Genomic DNA, 18,756 nt, shown 5'->3' with positions numbered 1-18,756 from the left:
GGAGTTTAATACAAGAGGTAATGGCACACAAACACAAACCTGTGTTCTTTGCAATGTTTTCCAGCAACAGTGGATACTTTGTTAGCCTCTGCATTTCTGTAGGAATAATGTCTTTGAGCTGCAGTCTGCGGCACTGCGGTTTACTCTCTGCCTCCTAAGGTTCAAACACACACACTGTCAGAAAAATGCCAATAACAGTTGAAACCAGAAATATACATATACATAAAAAAAGCATTTCCCTCACTCTTCAACATTAAACCAGTCTAAACTTTGCCATATTTTTGCCCAGTTAGGATTACCAAAATATCTCTGTTTGTTAAATGCCAGACTATTGGCATCATACAACTTGATTGTGGAACCAAAAGGGGTGTGGCCTACGAGATTAGACGTTAACTTGTGCAACATGGGTTCAATAAACATGAAGGATCCCTGCAAACTGCTGTGGTCTAAATGCATTCAGGGTTTTAAATATAAGCAGTTTTGTTATGTGATGTCAACAGTGTGTTATCTGCATCAGACTGCTGACGATTTTACAAGATTACACGGACGCTCTGAAGCATTTTGCTATTACCTTTGCTTTGGTTTATATCACTACATCAGATTTGTCCTTCAAATATAACAGGCTGCTCTGTTGTGTGAGATCATGGGAGAAATCAGCAATAATTTTGAGAAGACAATTGTGACATAAATAAGTTTTGAATTATCCTATGAAGGTGACCAAGCGTGCAACTTTCATCTGTTCAAACTAAACACCATGTGAATGTCGAGCCTGTAGATAGGCAGAAAATTCAGGCTGCCTACTGATCTCTGGGACCCTTGGTCAATGTGTTTTGGTGCGGTGGGTCAGCTCCAGATCAAAAGAAAAAGGCTTTGTAAAACTGCTGGCCAAAGCTGAAAAGAACACATCATCACCCACAGACAGCTAAGTCCTATCAACAACGGCTGAAGAAATCATTTACTAATACATCAGTGTGAAGTACAAGATTAAAATTTCCAAATGTCCTCACAAATGAAAAAAATTTGTCCTGCGATTTGATGAGACTAAAGTTGAAGAGTTTGGCCATACTACCCGCTTTTACGCTTAGAAGTAAAATAAGAAAGCCTTGAAAAGGTTTATGAAACCAATCTCCCACTGTGAAGCGTGGCGGTGATGACATCATGTTGTTCTAACACATTTACCAAAAAGACATCATGAGAAAAGAAGATTATGTGAAAATACTCAAAACTTTCCCAGACATTCGTCAAGTTTGGGGACTGATGGTTTTTTTCCAAATGAACAACGACTCCAACTATTTTGATAAATTATTTGATAAATGGCTTAAGGTCAAAGTCAAAGTTTTATTGTGGTCATCACAAATTTATGATTTCTCCCCATAGAAAATCTCTAGATAGTGCTGACAAGGTATGTTTGCCGTTTCTTTGACTTGTGAGTCCCTGTGTGCATGTAAATCTATTACATTTTGAGTAATTTCTTTGAGTCATTGTTATACCTGTATAAAAAAATTAAAGCGAGGGTCTTTCTTCTGTCTTTGCTTGATCTGGTCCAGAGCATAGGTCTGGTAACTGCAGAATCTGGCTGTAAGTTTCTGAAACCATTCTCCTTCAGGGCCACCAAACTGAAACACACATGTAAACATGTGTCATGCAGAGTGAAACTGAGCAAATTAGAGCAATAACAAGAGGACAGATTCATTTACCCTGTTGAGCAATGTGGGGCTGATTTTTTTAACAACGTAGTTGTCACTAACACGCAGTTTCTTCAGGCTTTCATAGAAGTTATCTGGAAGAGGAGATGAAAACAACATAGACTTGCAGTCACCAGAGCACTTCTTTCATACTTCATTCCCAGCTGTTAAACCAGTAATAAACCATGTCAGCATTTGTCTGTCAGTCTAAATAGCTAGTTTACAGACATAACTATGCTTAATCTCAGAATCCAGGCACTATTAAATTGATCAAAGTCAAAATTTGTGAAGCCTATGTAATTAAAACAACACTCACAGTGCATGTCAATGATTTCCTCGAGGCTTGGGAAAATGGTCTCAAGGTCCAGGGACGAGAGGATTTCCTCCCTCTCCAGCGGCTTGGCGAACACCCATTGAAGGACACTCAGCATTCTCACATGGGCATGCTCTGTGGCAAACAACTCTAAGGTGGAATTCAGGAAGTGCAGAATGAGTAACATAAAACAGAGGCACGTGAAATTTTTCTCTTTTTTTTTTTAATCACACTGCTAAATATTACCATTTATGACTTCCTGCCTCTTGGTCTCCTTCTTGCTGAGGTTCTTTAAGGTTTCAGAAGACGCCAGCACCCTCCAGCTGGGCGGGTCCTGCTCCAACTCCTGCAAGCGGGGGTCAATCTCCTCCAACTGTGGGGACGGGCTTGTTGGGGCCTGGCCAGGCACTTCAGGAGGGAAAGCTGCTCCATCCAAACTAACACAGAAAAGACCCATTAGCTTACAGCTGCTATACCTTAACCAGATACAATCCTGGCAGTCTTTACAGTGCCCTCTACAGTTTCCTCCACTCCTGGTAAAGTTTAGTAGCAAACGTTTTATTATAGTAGCACAATATCATGCTAAAAAAAAAAAAAACTAGGAAAACAACATAAGTAAATTTAGTCCCATTTTATCAAAATATTTACAAGCAATTTTATAAATCTTACTCTCCTGAATATTTTAAGGTGCAATAACAAGCCAGATGTTGATGCTAACTGCACAGGGAACCAGGGGCAATATTGCTTTTATTCAGGCAGAAGTCCAGACACCTCCTTAAGACCTTAAAAGAGCTTATAGCTTCCAGAGCCCATTGCCATAACAACACTTGACCTGAACTTGATTTTAGCATTTGACTCAAAAAACAAATACTGGTTTTAGAATCCCCATTCCCAAGGGAGATTAAACTGAGGATGTCCATGAGCAAAAGAGGTAATGAGCACTCTTTACTAGCATCACTCTGGTGACCAACATATTCAAAAATGAACCAAGAGAAGTGGTGAGTTCAAGTCAATAGGATAAGAAAGAGCACAAAATGAATAGAATGTTTGTCTTAAGATGATGCCACTGCTGAAATGAAGTCCAGTTATTGGTTCTGTCTCACTTCATTGCAACCTCTCCAATATTTGTTAATAAAGCCCAAGTTGAAGTGGTCTCCAAAATACTACAGTTTCAGTTTTAAAATATTCAGTTATTTCACTGATGTAGAAAAGGGCAAGTTTAGGCCTGTAGTCATTTTTGAAGGGTTTTCCTGAATTATGAGGATCAATACACATCTCAGATGTTGCTTTTCTCATTTCAAGAGTGGCCTAAAAGAGACACCTCTCTGTCATGACATTTTATACCCTGGAGAAACTGGGACTGACAAATTAGTAATTAAAAGTTCCTAGGTAAATTTTTAACAATTAAAATCTGTATTTATCAATTTTTTTTTTCTAATCTTCACCAGTAAAATTGTAGAAGGCACTGCAAAAGCTGCACAATGGATTTCCAGTAACACACAGGTGTTTCCCTTGGGAAAGAAACTAAACTTCAGTAATTTGAGCAGCAGTATTTATGATACTGCAAAATAAAACAAAAATTCTTATCAAAGTGAGACAGATAATACCGCTTCAGAAAGATTCTCCCCCTTCAGGTCATAATTTTTTTTGTTGCATCTTTGGGTGCAATCATTTCAGTCTCAATCAAATGCTGCAATTTCACTTTATTCTTTCATTCATAACAGCTGGCCCAGGGATCACTTGGGCCAACACCCACCATCTGGCCCAGGGATCAAGTGATCGCAGCTCATTTCAAATTGAACCACAAATTCTTGACCGGACTGAGATCAGGGCTTTAACTTACGCACTAAAATATTCACCTTATCAGTTTTGAACAATTTCTAAGTTTCTTTTGCTGCATGACAGGGATTGTAAGTGGATGGATAGATTCAGGAGTTAGATTATCTTATATTTTTTCTTTCATTCATGTTTCTCTCTAAGTCTATGAGTCCTCCAGGGAACGTCATTAAAGAGCATTCCCAGACCATGATGGCACCAACAATATGGTTCACAAGGCAAATGAACCCGTGTCACGCTCCTCCCATTTGACCAAACTGGACTTAACTAAACTCCATAGGAAGTGCAATGAGTTAGGTCACTTGCTATAGAGGTCCCAAATATTTATGCAAATACTTATTTTAACCAGCATATTTTTAAACAACTGGCAGTTTTTAAAATCATTTCACTTTCACATGATTTTTTCATCAAGGACATTTCTACACTATGATGTTGCTTATAAAAGCAAAATAAAACTAAGTGGGGTTAGAATGGTTTTACCATTTGCAAATCTACAAATAATCTACTACTGGATCATTGTAAAAAGTCCAAAAACGAAGACGTTAACATCTTCCTTATACATCCCTATTCCAAACTGTTACTCTAGCGATTGTGTTTGTCCCTGCTGTGAGCTTCTCCAGCCGTAGAGGCTTCAATAAAACAGGGACTGTCCATCTTACGGATGGAGGTGCTGCGGGGACAGTGGGGCAGGAGTTGTTGCAGAAGTCGGCGGCTGCAGGTCCACGTCGCTACGGGAGCGAGACTGTTTACGAGAAGAGCCACGCCGCCGAGAAGAGTGCCGGTCCACGCGGGCGCTCTCGCTGCGTCCTACTTTCCTGCTTTATGGAGGGAAGGTAGGAGAGGACGAGGGGGACAGGAGGCGAGGGTGAAACCAAATAGGGACAGGATAAAGATGTGGGAGGAAAAAAAGAGAAAAAGAAACATACAGATCCAAAAGACAGTAGAAAAAAATGAAAATTACAGAGAGGTGTAAGGATGGAGTTAAAATTTGAGGTAATTATCAGAATAGAGAGAATAATGGATGACTGAAATTAATTAAAGATTTACAGATAAAAAAAGAAAAAACTAACAAAGACAAATACTGACTAAAAAGTAAATATGCATGACATGCCATGCATATATTAGTATGACAAAAAACAGAATTTTTTTTTTCTGACATCATAGCATCTGAATGCCACGCAGCAAGTATCTTTGCCATGCATTGCCTCTATAATTAATTTAGTTTTATCTCTTCAGTTTCAAATAAAGCAGATATTTACAATCCAGCTGTTCTCCATAATCCAGCTAATCCGGTCGCATTAGTTTTTACATACTTAGCCAGTTTGTGTTGCATCGTAACAGGAACACAAAGCTTAGTTTAAAGTGTGTTTGCTTATGAGAATTGCACTCTCTGTCTGCATCATATGTGAACAGATATTGGGGTCTGAAGCGTGTCTCTGCTGTTTTCTCTGTTGACACCCACCTTGGCTTCCGTCTGCAAAAACACGGAACATCACACTGTTACACACTCCTCTTCGCCCTTCAAACAGCTGACTTCAACCACAGTCACAACCAGAACATGCATGTACGCACACCCCAACGAGTGACACTCAGGAGATGTTACTGAACCACTGTCCAAACTGCATGCCTGGTACGATGCTAAAAGCTCCTGGCAACAACATGGAATCAGACAAGACGCAAGCAGAAATGCAGGGCTGGTCCTGATTTTGACACACGGAAACACCTTAGGAAGCACATTGACTAAGCAGCTAAAATACGACTAAAGCTTGGCTGAAGGTCGAAACTTCATTTGGAAAGCAAATATTCGCTGTCATCAATAACCATACTGTATTCATTACAAACTGATCAGCTTTCATTGATTCCAATGAAAAAAAAAAAAGGTTGTAACAACTCTGTAACTGAGGCCAATAAAAACTGCGATGAAGCTCTGATGTTAAAATGAGAAGAAACACACAAAAACAGAGAGAGCAGAAAAGGAAAACACATGCCATTGTGAGGAAGATGAATGAAGAAGGATGAAAGGGAGAGGGAAGGCAAGGGGGCTGAGTCCACGTTCACCTCGGTGAGGGTCCATCTCAAAACTGCAGGCTCTGTTAGCTAGCGAGCGACGGGCGGCATGACAAGAGCTAGCACACAGCAGGGACAGACAGCTGGGGGAGTTTTACCACACTCCCACAGCCAGCGCAATTCAGACACATTTGGCTTTTTCTCCCCCATTTCCCACTCTATCCATTTTAATCCCCATCTCTAGTCCTGAGCCAATACACTGATGTTAATCGGATAATATTTTCTTTCCAGTCTTCATTCTTCCTTCTCACCTTTCTCTGTCCGACTCCTCTGGGTGAGTGTCGTGGGGGGAGTTGTGCTCAATGACAGAAACCCCGGCTCCGATGTCTTGAAGGGGCCCATCTGGTGGCAAGGGGATCTCTAAGCAACTGCTTGGCTGACCTGAGAGGGTAGAAAACTTCATTTTATTATCAACAAAAAAATTACGAGTCAAAGGCAGCCAGATCAGTTCAAGTACAATTGAGCTTAACAAAAGAATCATTCAGTGACTGAAAATTTTGCAACAATCATTGTGAAATTTTCCCAACAGAAACTCCAAAAATGTTCATTTTTATATTTGATAGAAAAATTTTATTTAATCAGAGTAATGTAATAAAATCAAAGTTAGGGTTGATAGAATGTGAGCCTCCACCACAATTTCAAATTGTTTAGCTTTTCTGTTTCCCCTTCCTTACAGCTATCGCTCCAAATATTCCAATACTGAGAAATGTCCAATATTCCTTGTCATTCATTTCAGATTGTAAAATTCATATCTATGGTTTGTACAGCATAAAACGTGTCAAATTTCAAGCCTCCATTTCTTGTAATTCTGATGAATTTTGGCTTATAGATTAAGAAAATAAATATTGGAAGCTCATGTTCTCATCCTAATTAGCTAATTAGCTCTTCATAATCATAAAGGTTTTCTGAGCCACCAGATGTTCTCTTGGTCTGAGTCACTAGGCTTCACCATGGCAGAGACATGGCTGTATTTTTACTGGGATTAAAAAAGATGTGTGAATTCAATATGTCAAAACTGTAAAACATGCTAAAGCCCTCCAGCAGTTAACTCTAATCAGTTTTCAGAGTCAATATAACGTAGAATTTCCTGCGTTACCATCGGTTGGAGTGGGCTCTGTGGTGGTGGGGGTCAAGCTGTTGGCAGCAGGCTCCGCATTTGGCATTGAGCCTGGGTTTTCAGGTTTTTTGATGGAAGGAACTGGAATGTCAGTCAACGAGCCTCTGCCAGAACCCCCTTTAATGTCCTTTCCCTTATTATCTTTTTCCACTGCAGGAGAAGAAATGGATATTTTTATGCAATCGGAACTGTTAACAATACAGCTGCAGAAAGCCATAACCCAAAAGCACCCCAGTCAAGTAGTCAAGTAAAAAAAAATAAAAATAAACAAAGACAAAAGAAACCCTGAAAAGACTATAAGACAAGTAAATAATTTAAGTATTTTTCATGCAATCAAGGCTCCTGTTAAGGGTGGGATGGTTAGAGTGAGGATCTTAAGTCTTCTAAACAAGTTTCTTTAGGACACCACAACTAAATATTCACTAAAACACAGGTGAAGAACGATGCACCCACACACTTGCTGTTTGATTTAAAACATGCAGACATGCTGATGCATTGATTAGTAGGGATGAAGTCATTCTACAGACAATAAGGGAGGAGGACTCTGAACAAAGAGTACCTTCAGGGTCTTTTGGTTTGACTTCACCTGCTATAGGAAAGAAGGGCAGGACAGGTTCTTATATGCAGATCAATCATTCAAATCAATATGCATGTTTTGTAATCTTTCTAAAACACATAGATGTTCAACATGTGTGGATTTTGTATTATTAATAAATGTAATTTTAAATGTTTAAAATAAATCTGTATTAACATGACAAAAAAATTCTATACAAAATATAGAAGAAAAAAAAAATTATCTTACCACTGCCTCCAATCCAGTTGGGAACATGGAACCCCCGAATCTTGGGCTTTTGAGGATCATGATTCTTCTGCTAAGAGAACACAGGGGTAGAATAAAACAGAAGGTGAAGCAAAAATCTCAAGCAAAAATAAAAGAAAATAAGTTTATAAAGGCAAAGTTGATTTAATTTACTTTCTATAACTGGACATTTTTTCTGCACTCATGAGGATAGCATACCTTAATCCAAGGGAAACCTCTTTTGGACTTTTTACTATCTCCTGCCCTGTTTTTGACTTCAAGGTGTTTCATGTAGGCAGCCACTGCAGAAAAGATGGCTTGGCTAGAATAAAAGTTAAAGACAGGTTATCTAAAAATGAAGCGACAAAAATGCTTTCTAATTTTGGACATTTCTTCAGAATTCTACCAAAAGGGATTGACACATCAGCAGAAAACAGTAAGCCTACTATTTTCAGTAACATTTCTGATATAAGTTGCTCATTTATATATGTTTTAGCCTTCTGTTATTGAAAAAGCTGGATTTCATAATTTAGGCAGCTTTAAGGAAGAACTGAACGAAGGTCTGTATTCTCTAGGAAGCACACAGACTGTTGTTTGCATTTTGTTATGCTAATAATGCTAAAATAAAATGCTAATGACAGTTTAAAACTATACTGTGGTATAGTTAAAATATTTATTTGCCTCTCATCCATAACATTACAATCTTGACACTAAGTAAGATTAAATGGATTCCTGCTACAGCCATACCATATTAAAGGCTGATGGCACTTAATTAATAAAAATTATCTGGTGTTTATTAATGAAGAGTTTGATCCCGTAAAATAAACAGCTAGCATCTTTAACGCCACTTATTCGACGCCAGGTATCAATGGAAAGATAATGATTAATGATGAAACTGGCTTTGCATTTCTCCGTAAGTAGTAAAGAATCAAAGGAAATATGTTGAATTTTGTAAATCAAAGTTCAAGAGAAATCAAACCAACGGACAAAAAAGTTAAAAGAACTTAAAACAAAGGCGGAGGAAGAAAGAGAAGAAATGATCCAGGGGAGGGACTGTTTTTCAGAGGTGGAGCTTCAACTAGTGGGAAGAAGAAAAAATATGTCATGTGTAGAGACAGAGGAGGAGCTGAGGAGACATTTGAGAAATGGAGGAGCACCTGGAGTGGAGCCCCACAGTAGCAGAGCTTCATATTAGAAACACAGCCTCCATCAGATACAATGACAATAGAACAAACTCAAACTACAAAATCCTTCAGAGGAGGTTTAAATTATCACTCTTTGTCAAAGCCAAATGAAAATATAACAAAACTTAAGAGTGGATCATAAAACATACAAAAAAATAAAATCGGCAAGGTTTTAGAGAATGAGAGCATAAACATTAAGTTAACTCTTCTGCAAAGCTAACTTTATAAATGAGCATTCGGTGGGCTTGACAGCATAGAAATCTTGTGGTTTGGCCACACCCAAGCAAAGCATGCAGAGAAGCAATGTATGAAAATAAGAAAAAGCAAGAAAAACCTTTCAAACTTAATAGAACTGAGTAAAAAAAAACGGGTATAACTTACCATTTATCCTCATCTGGGACAAACGTGAGTCTAAAACAAAAGACAGGAAACAGATACACAATGACTTATCAACAGAAGTGAGAAAATTTAACCTGAGTTATTCACAGCTTACCTCTTCTTTTTAAGTAGCATTTTTCCGTTCGCTTGCTCGACTAATTATCAGTTCTGTTTTGGGTCGATGGAACTTAAAATGACTAAGTTTATCTTGATGCAACTCAAAGCTGAAAATCTGGTTGTTGTGCTCAGAGTTAAAGCTTTTGATCATATTCTAAGGTTTGCACAAAAAAAGAAAACCCAAAAAGAAAAAAGGAAACAAAATTAAAAAGATCAAAACTATGAAATGAAAAGCATCCAAAAGTTCAACAATGTCTGTCCTACTGCAAAAACTATACTCATATAAGCAGAAGAAATGCAAATTAAAACTTTGGTCTCCCAAATATCTGCTGACGTTTCTTCTCTGGTAAAACAAGTCTGCAAAAAGGAAATCTGAATTGCTCCAACACAGCGGAAATGCTCTATTTAATCATGTTTTTGTCTGATGCAACATGCAGGCAAGACTGCAGACATTCGACCCTTCTGTTTTGAGATGAACATAAAAGAATGGGAGGGGTTTCCCCGGGATTTCCCTGCATTATCCAATCAAATGTCTAGTCCATCTAGTTTGCATCACCACAGAGACCAATGAGCAACGAATGGGGTGAGGTCACTGTGCTGTGGTCAAGTGAAAGAGGAGGTTGGCGTGTGTGGAGGGTGATCGGGTGCAAGACTGTGGGAGATTGTAGGAGGCAGAGGAATAGAGAGACAACTGTTAGAATGAATGAATAGAGCGAAGCTTGTTGGATCATTTGTGCAGTGGTGATAGACATCCAACAGTGCTGAACCAACTGACAGTCTGAAGCTGAATTAATGTCTTGAAAAGTTTGGAAACTTTTTCCACTATCCCTGCCTGTTTTCACAGGGTGACAGCAGAGTGTGAACACTGTATTTCCTTTCCTTTCATTTTCCCTTCCTCCTCCTTTCTCCCAACAGGATGAAGTCAGACAATCCTCTGCCCTCTCCATGGCCTCCTTTGCCTCCCTGTCTGACCTGCCATCTGAAAAACCGTTGATGGGGTCAAAGACAACTTTCAGCAGAGATCTGACGCTCTCTGCACATCGCAGAAGCAACGCTGCACTGATAACCTTCAGGATCCTTTGCTCTGTGTCTCTTGTTGTGCCCCCACCTCCATCCCAACAAACACTTGGCTGAACTCCAAGCGGAGCCTTTCTGCCAGCGTGGCACTGCTGCCTCCATCTTTTCCTCTCTGCCTTCTCATTTCCTTCTCACGCTGTTTTGCTGTGCTTCTGTCGCAGATCTCCTGCCAACACTCTCACCCCGAGAGCTTCTTTTTCCTCTAATTTGCTGCTGGTTTCCCCACTGTGCTTCAGGTTAAATATATTGCATGCATGCGTAAATTGAATGCATGCACAGTTGGCATTTTTATTGATTCCCATCCAGGAAAGCCTAAATGATAATCAAAAAGATTACACACCGAGCAGCTTTTGAACATAATTGTATATTATTAGGGACGGATGACTATCAGATTCTTCCTTATGATTGAGTAACTAAAAAGGTATCCAGGGTTCATACATAGTCTGTAAAAATATGAGATTTTCTTTGCTTACATTTCCAGCCTTTATTCCTTATTATTCTCTTCTTGTCCTAATCATCTTTCTTCCCTTTGTCCTCCCTTTCTTTAATTCCTCATGTCCTACCTGCCTTCCTCCCTCAAGTACTAAACCACTTTCTTCCTCCCTTGCGTCCCCACTTCTTTTCCTCCTTCTCTACATTGTCCCTTCCCACTCTTCTTGTGTCCTTTCTTTCTCTTCTTCCCTTTCCTTTGTTGTGTCCTACCTGCCTTTATTTTTGCTCCTTCTTTCTTAGTGACTTAATTCGTAGATATCCGTCTTTGCAACACATTGACATGAACTGTACATTTTGTTATTTTTGATACATGTCTCCATATTTTGTGCTGAAAACAAACAAACAAACAAAAAAAAAAGCTGATAAATTTCACGAGAGTTTTCCAGTGGTTCAAGATTGGTATATTAAGCATTCTTGTCGTTTTGTTCTTCACTAATTTAAATAGTAAATTTAAGCTGATATTTTCTCCCTAATTGTACAGGAGCAAATATCAGCTCCTGTACAACCTGCCTGGGTAGGATCTGCATTCAGCTGCTGAATAAACACGCCGCTTCTTGCTTGTCAACCTTGACAGACATCGTGTGGGAACTGTAACAGCACCACCATCTTATGTGATGGGAAATATTTCCAGAAAGTAAATGAAAAATGTAGGGGCCTTTGTTCCAGCCAATATACTGGCATTGTACAGCAACATGTGGAGGAGGGGCAGTACTGCTGTGCTCCATACAGCCACAGAAAAACTCTGATCACTCCAGTAATTTTGACACCTCAATATCAAGACGTTAAAGCCTAAGAGTAGCTGAAATTTTATGCTGCTTTTATTCTTCAAGTTTTGCTTTGCCTTAATACTTGTAACCAGACCACAATGGCATGTCATTAAATTCCTCAAAGTTGAACAGAAAAAGAATGAAAACACTTGAATAAACTACAGGATACAGTTCTAATTAAGAAAATACTTCATGTTGTCATAATCCCTCTCTTCTATGAGAGGAAACAGATACACAATGACTTATCGACAGAAATGAGAAAATTAAACCAGAGTTTAATTTTTTACCAAATTCCACCGAATTTGGTAAAAATCAATGGAAAATGAGCCTCAACTCTTCGTCTGTGCAAAACATCAAAAAAGCTCAACAAGTGAAGTAACTCCTGACAAAGAAAGAAAAAGCCACTTACTGTGAATCATACATCTTCTCCAACAGATTCTCAGCCACAGACTTCTCCTTCATTTCCAACGGGACACGGTCAGTGGGATAGTGATTCTCCACGTCCATCACCTGCTCCTCACAGAGGGTCATACCCATCATCCTTTTTTGCCTGTGTAAGAAAAAAAAAACAGGCAGAGGCTGTTAAGGGAGAAGTTTGTCACAGATAATACAGGAATCAGAGGTACGGTGCTCAGGAGATGAGAGGGGGAAAAGATAAATCCGGTTGCTTTCAGTTCAAACACAGAGTTACAATTAGAAGAGGTTTACTTGAAATCTTCCAGCTGTTTGGCTACTTCTGCAGTTTGAAATTTCTGAACATCTGCAGCATAACGTCTTTGGGTGTCATCTGACAGCAATTCTGGGCGAGTTCGGTCTTGAAAAAGGAGGAACAGAGTTTATAATAATTAACACTTACAATCCACAAAAAACTCCAACATTTGTAATAGCTTATATATATATATATATATATATATATATATATATATATATATATATATATATATATATATATTGACCTACCCAATTCAAAGGCTAAACTGGATGGCATCGACACTCTGAGAATCTGTAATGAAATCAAATAAAAACTGTCAAAAGTAAATAAAATCCATTTAAATACAGAAGAATTATATTTTTTGCATATATCTAGAACATTTCAAAGACTTATAAAAAAGTTACAACCTTTCTAAAACTGGATCTGTTTTAAGAAGTAGGCTTTGGCTGTTGACCTTCTCATATTTACATTAAATGAAGACACTATGTGGGTTTTCGCTGCAGAAGAATTATTGACTGCTAAAGAACTTTTTTGAATAAACTCCCCCCCCCAAAAAAAAAACTAAAAAAGACACACAAAAAATCATCTGCCACCTATCTAAATAGAAATTTTTGGCAATAAAAATAAAATAGTCTCTGATCAATTGTACTTAGATTTGTATAAATGAGTGACACATTGGCTTTATGACTTCCCTTTGAATCTGTGATGTGTACTTTTGAAAACCTGAGATTAGATTTAAATCACTTCAGGGTCTGCTAATGGCCAAATCAACATTAAAGACCAAGAGAACAAATCGGTGCAATTGCTGTGTTTTTCCACCAGGGGTCATTTCAACACCAGCAATAAAAACTAAATATCAAAGTTGGAAGCAAACGGATATTCATAATAAGAGCCGTGAAGCTCTTATGTGGATAAAAGTAGCTAAATAGTCTAACTTTGAAGCTGGTGGATCACCACAATGCTGCTTTCATTTATTTATTTTTAAACTTGAGACCTATGACAAATAATTCCTCCTCGGGGGTTTTTCCCACGATCCCGACAAGAAGTTGAAAGGTTAAAGGACACATGGATAGAGAGCAGAGTTGACTAATATGTGGAGTCTGGGAGATGTTTAAAGAGGTGCAGAGGAGAAGTGAGAAAGGTCAAGTGTGCTGGGGAAAAAGAGAAAGTGTATATGAAAACAAAAAAATACAGAGGGCAGCTGCTTTGATAGAGGGCACAGAGAAAAACACAGATGACACACACAGTTGGGAACAAGCAAACAAACTCCTGGTCACACTGAGTACTTCTCTCTTATCAGAGCAGGATATGACAGGCGCATCTAAGTAATGTTGCATATTATTGAATTTAATTTAAAAGAAATTAGACTGATTTTATTACACATGAATTCCAAAGATTTATCACTATTTGCTTCGATGATTCTGACCCACATGTAATGAAAATCAAGAATTTTATTTCACAGAAAATTAGAATATTAAATAAGAAACAGAAATGATCATAGTGGCAAGTCCTGCTGGAAGAATGTGAGCAAAGAATGAAATGCTTTAACGGCACTAAATGGATAAAACAAAGCAGACCAACACTAGCAGATGACACGGCTCCCTAAATCTTCACTGAATGTGGAAATTTCACACTGCAACTTTTGCTCTGTGCGCCTCTGCTCTTCCTCCAGGGTATCAGACCTTGATTTCCAAATATAATGGAAAATGTACCTTTGTCTGAAAAAGGTACATTTTCAGACTATTGACTGACAGTTCAGTTCTTTTCTTGCTACTACAGTTTTTGTTTTGTTTTCATCACAACCAAAACAAGCATTAGTATATTGGTCAAATGCATAAGTGACCCATTAAGGCTAACTGTTCATGTTTATTTGCTTAATTTCAATTTTAAATCCTTCAATGGCAGGTTTTTGAGGTGTTTACCATTATTCTTTTTACACTTTAATTTGTCTACAGATCTTTGGAATTTGTTTTCATCTTATTTTTTTTTTTTTGCAGAAAAAGAAATTTAGCATTTTACTTACAGCACCCTTCTCCAAGAAGTTGTTGTAGAACTCTGGAAACTGTTTCTTGGTGTCTCTGGCATTGAGGTTCTTCACGATGTCAGCGTGAAGATAACACAACTGTGAAGGAGGCAGAAGACAAGGCAACTTTTTGTCAGCCATCTGTAACAGTTGTTGATGGAGGAAGTCATTTTAATATTAATCATAAACCCTAAAAATCACTGACACCGACTATGACAGTGATTCTTTATTCTTGTTCTGCAATGTCTTTGCAATCTGTTGGCTCTATGTCAGCTTCATGTAATACAAGTAATACTTAATTTTTAGAGTATATTATGGTTACTGAACATAATATACTTGCACAAACTTAGAGCTCTCAGATCAGAGAAGTTGAAAGAATGGATAAATGGATGGAAGCTGGACAAACAGATGACTGGACAGGTGAAGAAACAAATGGATGGATGGATAGTGAACAGGCGACTGACAAGTAAATGAATGAATAGATGAGCAAATGAATGGGTAGATGGTGGAAAGGCAGACATAGATGATAGATGACAGAGCCGATGGATCAATGGACGTATGAAGGAGATGTACAAATGAATGGATAAGTGGATGAATGGACAGATGGACAAACAGACAGATGAATAAATGGATGGCAACATTGAAAAATAAATAGATAATGGAGCATAAAAAGTATGATCAAATGCAAAAACATCTCACTAGATGCACTTTCATGAATATTGTGGTTATAAGAAGTGAAATTTGAGACAATTTGCAACATTCAACTTTTTTTATTCACAACTTACCAAAGGAACTAATCCTGTAAATCTGCAAAATGAGACTTTCCATACTTTGAAAAGAGAACTTCATCAGTATGTGGAAAACTCAGTACAAGTTATTCCTCTTCTATAGACTCTTACTCCCAAATGTAGGGCTGAATTATTTAACTAACCTTGTCTGCTGTAACAGATTTTGACCGAGTATGAAAGAGTCAAAGGCGAGCAAGTGCTCCATTTACACTTCATAGATCCATGAGAAAAAAAGTAGGGCAAAGGTAAAAGGTTAAATTCAAATCCATTAAGGCAGAACTGGATTATTGTAAAACGTTATTTTACAATAACAAGAAAAAGTACATATTTTAAGAGTGCAGAGAGTAATAAAACAACATAAAGATAACATTATTGGTACAAAGTTGTATTTTTGATAAAAATAAATAGATAAAAAAGCAAATCTTTTGGGGGGAGTCTAGCCTTTTTTCAAAGCAACACAGAACAAACAAAGCATAGAGGGTATTTCTGTTTTTAGCCTGCAGTGTGAATTCCTCTACACTCTTGGAATGAGAAGGTGAGACAGAGGGGGATTCAGTTCACTGCACTTTACAGATTTGGCGTTGGATATTTCTGAGGTCTTTGGACAGCTGTCAGTAAAAGGAAGACATAATAAATAAATTAAAAATGAGCAAAAAGGCAACACGTATAACAATAAAGGGTTTTTTCTATTACAGGTAAAGACAAAATGGCAACCTTAAATTGAAGGTTAATCTTTAAAAAAAAAAAAAAAAACGGTGTGATATATATTATATATAGTTACACCAGAGGCTTCAACACACCACACTGAACCCTTATTTTTCCTCCTCATTCACTAAGTCAGACTAAACTTGTCCTGTTTAAGGTTAGTTGCCATGAAATGGTTTATTATCTTAGATTTTAGAGTAATAAATAAATAAAACAGCAAGTATGTTTTTCTATACATACTTGCTGTATAGGCTTCAACACATCACATTGAACCCTTATTTTAGCCTCACCAGGGGGCTCATATATGTTTCTCATTTTTTGAAATTCTGGTAATTATTTTGTTATTTATTTAATGACACTCGTGTTATTTTCTATTACAGATCCATTGCATGGTATGAAATTTTGTTCTTGTGCAATTTTTTATACATAAAAAAGTTTTTCCAAAAATTATGTTGAGCAGAAAAGGCATAAAATCACTTAAGGCCCTCTGGAACATTTACTTTCCTATACTAGCAGTGTTTAGGAACTACATTTTGCAGCAAATGTATTTTTATGTAGATAAAATTCCTCACAGATGTACAGAATCAAAGGTCAGGGTGATTCATTTGTGGGAATCTACAGTGCACAACTGTCCCAAACCCTAATCTCCCCCCTCATTTCCCGTCTGCATTGGCACAGACAAAACTTCACTAAATACCTGCAAACTTTAAACCAAATCCCTGACATTATTAAGATGAATCCACATTAATGTGTGAAAAGTGAGTGAGTTTCTAAACACTCCAACCTTTTGAAATAACTATAAAATTCAGATTGTAAAGTGAAACATCTTTCAGCTTAAAAATTGTAAACACATCTAATCCATCAAAATGTATCTTCTGTACACAAGATGTTAGGTTCTCACCAAGGGTGCAGGGTCAAACTGGAGAATGACATGCTGCATGAACACCAGCAAGTGAGTTGGCCGTTTCTTCAACACGTCAATGCTGTCGAAGTGTTGGCATTTGTCATCCGCTGACTGCAACGAACAATGAAAGAGTGACAAGAAGATGGAAGAATTACAAACTTAAGCTAAAAGTAATGATACAGTTACGTTCAACAGTTTCTTTTGCACTTTACTCACATCTGCTAAATCATTCTCGAAGTCCTCATCTTCAGCCCCAATGATGCTCATGGCTGGCCTAGAGCTCTGAGCTCCAAAGAAACCCTGCTATGGAGAGACAGAAGACGAAAAGAGGAGAAAACAAAATACTTAGTAAATATCATGATCTTCAATATACATCTCTAGACCTTACATCTCTAGAATCAAAAAAGTCAAGCAATCAGCTTGAATTTTGTGATTCGATAGATCATTGCGAACCAGAGGTAAATAGTAAGCCAGATAAGAGACAGAACAGGGAACTTTCCAAGTGTAAAATCACAAGTAGCAAAAACGTTTATTGGGATTTAATTTATCAGACTTGCAAAAAGATCCATCGATTTCAAATACCATTCCCTAAAACATTCAGCATTATTAAACATATAAGCAGATATCTGCAGCTTATATGCCATCCTGCTGAGCTCAGGAGGAAAAGTTTTGACTCGGGTAGCGGCAAGTTCTTACTCAACATGCAACTCAGCAAACAGTTCTCCTCTTGATGTCATGATGTAACAGCAAGGATTTAAAAATGGCACTGAGTTAATCTGAAAATAACGGTTGCGGCCAGCCCTTCTCTTTGAAATCAATGAATAGGGGGAAAATGCTTCGGAACATGTGACAAACTTACCTCCACCCTTTACACTATTCACCGTTTCCCCTTCCCCAAAACACACAAACAAAACACAGCTCCTGTATTCAGTCCTCTGAAGGCCACAGACCCAGAGCCGCCAGCAGGGAACACCCAAACACACATCAAAAAGGTAAACTGTACAACGCTGGGTGACAACAGTGGACACAGTGTAAGAACTTGATGACGCTGAAAGAGAAGGATGAAGGTATGATGTGTAAAGTGCAAAGAAAAGGCATTTTCTTCTTACCGATTTTAGCTTTGGTTGTCATGCTTTAAATCTTTCAGATCAAACAAATTTCACTATCATACATAGCCAGAGTAAATACAAATGCAGTTCTCAATTACAAAACATGCTGTCCTTACCAACTTGGTGCTCAGAGAAAACGTGTGTGCCCCTCAACCTACTAAATGGTTGTGGCAACCATTTGGCAGAAACTGCTGTCACTGAACAAAAAATATCGTTCACTTTTTGCAAAACTGATTTATTTTAGCCTCACCAGGGGGCTTTCTAGCATAAGCAGCATTTCAATTGGATGTGAGCCCAGAGTTTGTCTAAGCCAGTTCAAAACATCTCTTTTGAAGAACCAGTAATAAGTGTAATTGCCATCAGTAAAATCTGAAAATAAAAATGTGAGGACAGTGTTCTAATGTAGAGTCTGAAGTGAAACGGGGATTTCTTCCAACTTACAATAGACTGGACCACAACAACCACAATAGCAATCAAACCCAGAGGCATTCAATGGACTTTAACCTCTCAGTTGGAAGACTTTGACTTTGCAGGTGACCTGTCTCTTCCATCAACAAGCCACTGTTGTATGTAATCGGAAACAGACACACTAGACAGGTCAGACTTAACATCAACAGCTCCAAAACTCAAGAGATGTGCATAAATTCCCGCTCAACAGAACCCAGATGAATGGAGCACCACTT

The 18,756-nt window shown here is 38.0% G+C and overlaps 1 protein-coding gene across 8 annotated transcripts in view; it reads right to left on the bottom strand.

Moving 5' to 3' along the window:
• The window catches only part of arhgef1b (Rho guanine nucleotide exchange factor (GEF) 1b), a 47,132-nt gene that overhangs the window by 7,848 nt on the left and 20,528 nt on the right, over positions 1-18,756 (bottom strand). For 2 of the 8 annotated variants that reach the window (XM_055047655.1, XM_055047652.1), the window contains exons 2-20: positions 17,181-17,267; positions 16,962-17,075; positions 14,568-14,666; positions 12,793-12,835; positions 12,541-12,646; positions 12,242-12,382; positions 9,383-9,412; positions 8,037-8,139; positions 7,821-7,890; positions 7,578-7,607; positions 6,998-7,168; positions 6,153-6,282; positions 5,297-5,308; positions 4,494-4,652; positions 2,245-2,435; positions 2,002-2,148; positions 1,698-1,780; positions 1,491-1,616; positions 40-154 (exon numbers count right to left, since the gene is read on the bottom strand). In XM_055047655.1, coding sequence (XP_054903630.1) covers positions 40-154; positions 1,491-1,616; positions 1,698-1,780; positions 2,002-2,148; positions 2,245-2,435; positions 4,494-4,652; positions 5,297-5,308; positions 6,153-6,282; positions 6,998-7,168; positions 7,578-7,607; positions 7,821-7,890; positions 8,037-8,139; positions 9,383-9,412; positions 12,242-12,382; positions 12,541-12,646; positions 12,793-12,835; positions 14,568-14,666; positions 16,962-17,075; positions 17,181-17,231 — 1,921 coding nt within the window. In that variant the 5' untranslated portion in view covers positions 17,232-17,267. Of the gene's footprint in view, positions 1-39; positions 155-1,490; positions 1,617-1,697; positions 1,781-2,001; positions 2,149-2,244; positions 2,436-4,493; positions 4,653-5,296; positions 5,309-6,152; positions 6,283-6,997; positions 7,169-7,577; positions 7,608-7,820; positions 7,891-8,036; positions 8,140-9,382; positions 9,413-9,494; positions 11,665-12,241; positions 12,383-12,540; positions 12,647-12,792; positions 12,836-14,567; positions 14,667-16,961; positions 17,076-17,180; positions 17,268-18,756 lie in introns of those variants that run through there. The other 6 variants (XM_055047654.1, XM_055047653.1, XM_055047657.1 and 3 more) reach the window with 6 other exon arrangements.

The sequence above is a fragment of the Poeciliopsis prolifica genome, unplaced genomic scaffold, assembly GCF_027474105.1.
Source record: "Poeciliopsis prolifica strain line A6 unplaced genomic scaffold, Auburn_PproV2 SCAFFOLD026, whole genome shotgun sequence".
NCBI lineage: Eukaryota > Metazoa > Chordata > Actinopteri > Cyprinodontiformes > Poeciliidae > Poeciliopsis > Poeciliopsis prolifica.
The sequence above is the reverse complement of the archived record's forward strand: the minus strand, read 5'-3'. Positions and strand labels throughout refer to the sequence as shown.